The 4,866-nt window shown below is 35.9% G+C and overlaps 1 protein-coding gene across 1 annotated transcript; it reads left to right on the top strand.

The window, feature by feature from the left end:
- Positions 1-493: 493 nt before the first annotated feature.
- On the top strand, positions 494-3,068 carry LOC118261750 (odorant receptor 49b-like). The gene is made up of 5 exons (XM_035572699.2): positions 494-1,879; positions 2,015-2,114; positions 2,276-2,380; positions 2,694-2,849; positions 2,977-3,068. Exons 1-5 carry the CDS (start codon positions 1,110-1,112, stop codon positions 3,025-3,027), a joined length of 1,182 nt encoding a protein of 393 aa, XP_035428592.2. The 5' UTR covers positions 494-1,109; the 3' UTR covers positions 3,028-3,068.
- The last annotated feature ends 1,798 nt before the right edge of the window (positions 3,069-4,866 follow it).

Raw genomic sequence — 4,866 nt, 5'->3', positions numbered from 1 at the left:
ATCAAAATTCATTGTATTTTACAAGACGAAGAAGAAAGCTTTTTAAGATTAAAACCCTTACCTTTTATCTGCCTATCTGATCTACGTACTAATTGTAATAGAAAATTAACATTTAATTTATACACAGCCTTGCAGGGATATCGTCTTTATTGTGACATCGTCGCTGTATAAGAAACAAATACAATTTCCTCTTAATTTCCGCCAGCGATCTTATCTGGACATAACGACAGGCTTAACATTCAACCGGGATTCTTACTAAAACTTCGGAAATAGACACACTTTCATTGTTCCTGTATATTATATAGCTGTTTATGTAGTCATAGCTTTGACCCTGTGTTTAATTTGTATAAAATAGATAGGTACTCTTAATTAAAAGTCTATCACCAGCGCAACGTTTTAATAAATTTATTATAGTTTAAAAAAAGGGATGGTATAGCTAAACCACTCAATTGTACTTTTGCTATGTTCTATATGGTAGGCGTTAGTGCCATTAGTATAAAAAGACACGCAACATAGTCGTTGTCGTACATCGATCTATTTATTTTATTTCTATTTGGCCTGAAAATGGTCGCTCATTGTTTACTTTACAAGTACAAACAGAAAACCCTTGTTTACTTTGGTTCAGATTTATAGAAAATTCATACTTCAACACACAAAAACTGTCAGTAATTTGTATAACGGCTTTATCTCTATCACGGTGGAATTTACTAGCAAATTTCTAACCTATTGCTTTGCACAGTGGCCCATATTGGGGACCCCTGCCTTAATTACTGCCAGGTATGACTAACCATATCATTTCGATATATTTCCCAAAGAAATAGGTACTTAGGAAAAACACAAAACAATTTAATAAAATATACACTTCCAACGAAATGACAATCTGTATTTCGTACATTGTAATTAATAGAACAATATGAAATTAGATACGTAGTTAACTACGTGGAACAGATGAATTCTTAATAGAAAATCTGAACGGCAAAAGCACCCTGTTATTATTCGCCACTAAATACACGTAACAACTGCATTTCACATTGAAATTCCCACGCCAATTATTTTCTGTTTTAGCATCATTTAATTCCAGTATTTCAGTGTGTACAGAAGTTTACAAAATGTCAGATAAATGTTCGATTCAAAATGTTCTAAAGTTTCTCGAAGACCCTGAATATCCATCTATAGGGCCACATCTTAAACTCCTAGCATTTACTGGTCTTTGGCATCCCAATCGTCAAACCCTAATTGGGCGTTTTAAGCAAATCCTTTTCTATGTCACCATAACTTTCTTCTTCAGCCAGTACATCAAATGCTTCATTAAGTTCAATGCTGACTCTCTCAAACTGATTCTGCAATATGCTCCATTTCATATGGGCATCATAAAGTCCTGTTTCTTTCAAAAGGATTATAAGAATTGGGAACTTGTCATTGATTACATGTCTTCTGTAGAGCGAAATCAGTTGGCTAAACACGACAAAAAGCATGATGATATAATTCATGAGTACATTAAGAGGAATCGGAAGGTGTCCTACTTCTTTTGGGCGCTTGCGTTCTTCTCTAACTTCAGTATTTTCACTGAACCCTATCAGAAGAATCAGATTAATGTGAATGGGACTAGCATTTATTTGAAAATCTTTGATGGGTACACTCCTTTTGACAATGAGCCTCCTGGATATTACTTCTCGATGTTAATTCAGACGGTTTTGGGTCATATTGTCAGTGCCTATGTCGTGGGCTGGGATACTCTTGTGGTCTCAATAATGATATTCTTCACTGGACAGTTGAAGATCACCTGTATGTATTGTAGGTTAGCGATAGACGCTCTCGATTCTACTAAAAGCCATGAAAACATTGCGAAGTGTCATCGTTTTCACACCACGCTTGTCGAGTAAGTACCAAGTAACTGGATAAAATTAGGAATTTTGAAGCTAGAGAAATAACAATTAGACCCAGAACAGCCAAGAACAGGTCAATCCAAAGAAAAAGCCATTTATGCGTACCTACCTATAATTTTTTTTGGCAGGTATACACATTTATTCAATTCACTGATCTCACCGGTGATGTTCATGTATCTGGTCGTGATATCAATCAACCTGGGAGTCTGCATCATACAGATTGTGGAGGTAAAACCTGTTCAATCAAATTAATTAGTTTGTCATATACAAATAAATATATAAATCGGCAAAATATGCCTCATGCTAAGATGTGTGTCGCTGATTATCGCATTCTATTTATTTTATTTAGGAAGTTCTTTTCGAAATGCAAATATTCGATTTGTTCGCAGATCCACGACGACATCGCGACTTTGGTATCGAGCATTTTGTTTGTGGTCGCCTGTTTAATCCAACTGCTGCTTTTCTACTGGTTCGCCAATGAGGTTACTGTTGAGGTAAATACTTAAGTATAATATCTGCAATGTAATTTTAGAGGTGCTTATAGTTCTAAATACTGGATTTTCCAAATATGTATGTGTAGTGTAACCAAGTACTTTAATGAAGAAGATTAGGGGGGGGGGCAAAAATATTTTTAATGCTAAAAAAATCTACTTAAAAATAAATCATTTAAGTGTAGTGTCACTGCATTTGCGCACGATGCTCATGATAAAGAGTCCTTCTGTGACTCGAAACTAGTAGAGCTTTTCTCCATTAATGTGCATGAGTAAACCGTGATTTTTTGTTAATCATTAAAGTGTTATGTTTTAGAGTACTTTCGTAAGCTACAGCACTTTCGAAAGTGATTGGCCTCAAGCGAACAAGAAGTTGCAGAAAGAAATAGCGTTATTAGGCCTCACTACCAAGAAGATACTCGTCTTCAGAGCTGGACCTTTCAATCAGATGTCACTAACTACTTTTATTGCAGTAAGTAGCCGTTCAGAATGTTTTACACCAAATCTTAACTTGTAATGTGCGTACTGGTGAAATCTTAGAGTAAGTCAATTCTTTAGAAAAAAGTTCTTCGTTCATTTATACCTATTTTCTTTTACAGATCCTAAGAGCCAGCTACAGTTTCTACACTCTATTAAACTCCACAAATTAATAAAAATGTACATTAGGTACCAAGACCCACACCCCTTACTTACAAAATTGGGTTCCCAGAACTTTGTAGTAGCGACGTAGATCATTACATCAATAGAAAGAAATATTAGAAAAATTTGCTTTTTATCATTAATAAAATAAATCCACCCTCTAATTTCCTTATTATTTAAAACCTTAAATATTTACGGACATAACTGAAATTTGTCAGGAATTCTGTTGATAAAAATATTAATGAAAGAATAATAAGAAAAGGGTCGTTTGATATTCAAAATAATTAAAGAGACCCTTCTCTTTGACAGAACTCGTAAAACGATTTGTGTAAGTAAAGAATTTAATCAATTGAAAACCGAGCCTATTCGTTTTGTTTCATCAACAACCAGAGCCCGTCACTGTCTATCGGACTATGAGCCTACTCTAAAGAAGAGGGCTTGTAAAAAATCTTGGTGGGAAACGCAATTTAAACCATATTACCGTAATATCAGTAATACCACGGCCTCATAGAAAACCGACTTGAAATAACACTTGCATTGTGTATGTCGTGTGAGCGATGTTACGGGAAGCTAAATTACCTCCTCTCCAATCTCCCCAATCCTCAAATTCCTAACTCCCAAAAGTCCGACAACGTATTTGTAACCCCTCTTGTGTTTCGGGTGTCCATGGGCAGCGTTAATTGCTTACCATCAGGTGATCTGTCTGCATTATACTTGCTTAGATATCCCATAAAAAATCTGACCGGTAAGTAATTCTTTCAAAAGCCATTAAAGCCTAGATATAACACAGTTTGCACTTAGGTATTATAATTGGCATGACCACCAAATTCTTTGAACAAGGGGACTGGGTAAGTAATATGCGCTTGACGTATTGCATATAAGACTGGCGAACAGCCAAAACACTGCACAGGGTACGGATATACGGATGTTGTAATTGTTTGTTGTATCACACTGGTGAGAAGAAACTTTAATTAAAATAGGGATGATGATATTTAGTCAGTCAGTTAGGTCAGTTAGGAATAAGTCAGGCGTTGCACCACGGGAGCTCCGGGGTTGGTCTATTAAGAGGGCCCGGTGCCTCCTTCAGGTGCAGATGGTGGCCATCCCCGTCAACAAAAAAAAAAAACGGTCAGTTAGGAAAAAATATTAGACACGTATTTTTTTATATTGTCATATAGATAATACTTAGACAAAACGAATCAATGTTCAGGACTGGGAGCAAATACGGCATATTTGTTTCCGTAAGAAAATAAAAAGTACAATATTTTAAAATAATCTAGAAGACAGACATTAAATAATAATAATTAGTCATCTACCCTATTATACACAGATGGTAAAGGTTAGGTACCTTCTTATTTTCTTTCTTTTTAAACTTCGGTTAGCAATTGAAGTGAAATTTCTTTCGTGTCGTCCTTTCCTGGAAAAATCCCACCAGCATCTCGATTTTCCTCAATAAGGACCAAATAAAAATAATCAAATTTGATTGACATCCGTCCCATAATTAAAATTGGAATATACTTTCTGACGTCCTGAATACGGCTTGATGGAAATCCATCGGCGTTAGACCGGATACCCTACAATACGATACAATCAGACGAATATTAACTAACGCCAGCGAACTTCGAGAACTCCCAAGATTCCGTCTAAATCGATTAACGAGAAATTTCGAGCTTAATCGATTCTGATTCAGCGAGTTCTCGATTGCAATGCAGTTGCAGATTTGAATTCGATTAAACGCTGTGGTGTGGTATATTTGGGTGTTCCTCGTATGAGCTATCGCTGTCCTGGCGGGCAGTGCCTATGTTTTCAATTACCAACACGATTTTGTCACTCCTAAATCCCAAATTGAT

Source organism: Spodoptera frugiperda, chromosome 20 (genome assembly GCF_023101765.2).
Source record: "Spodoptera frugiperda isolate SF20-4 chromosome 20, AGI-APGP_CSIRO_Sfru_2.0, whole genome shotgun sequence".
Taxonomy (NCBI): Eukaryota; Metazoa; Arthropoda; class Insecta; order Lepidoptera; family Noctuidae; genus Spodoptera; species Spodoptera frugiperda.
The sequence above is the reverse complement of the archived record's forward strand: the minus strand, read 5'-3'. Positions and strand labels throughout refer to the sequence as shown.

What these genes read in the sequence shown, in the direction of transcription:
- LOC118261750 (XM_035572699.2), top strand. Translation starts at nt 1,110, where the DNA reads ATGTCAGATAAATGTTCGATTCAAAATGTTCTAAAGTTTCTCGAAGAC. An exon ending in CCAATGAGGTTACTGTTGAG is followed by an intron (nt 2,381 to 2,693) that starts GTAAATACTTAA and finishes GTTATGTTTTAG; the next exon opens with AGTACTTTCGTAAGCTACAG. An exon ending in CACTAACTACTTTTATTGCA is followed by an intron (nt 2,850 to 2,976) that starts GTAAGTAGCCGT and finishes TTTCTTTTACAG; the next exon opens with ATCCTAAGAGCCAGCTACAG.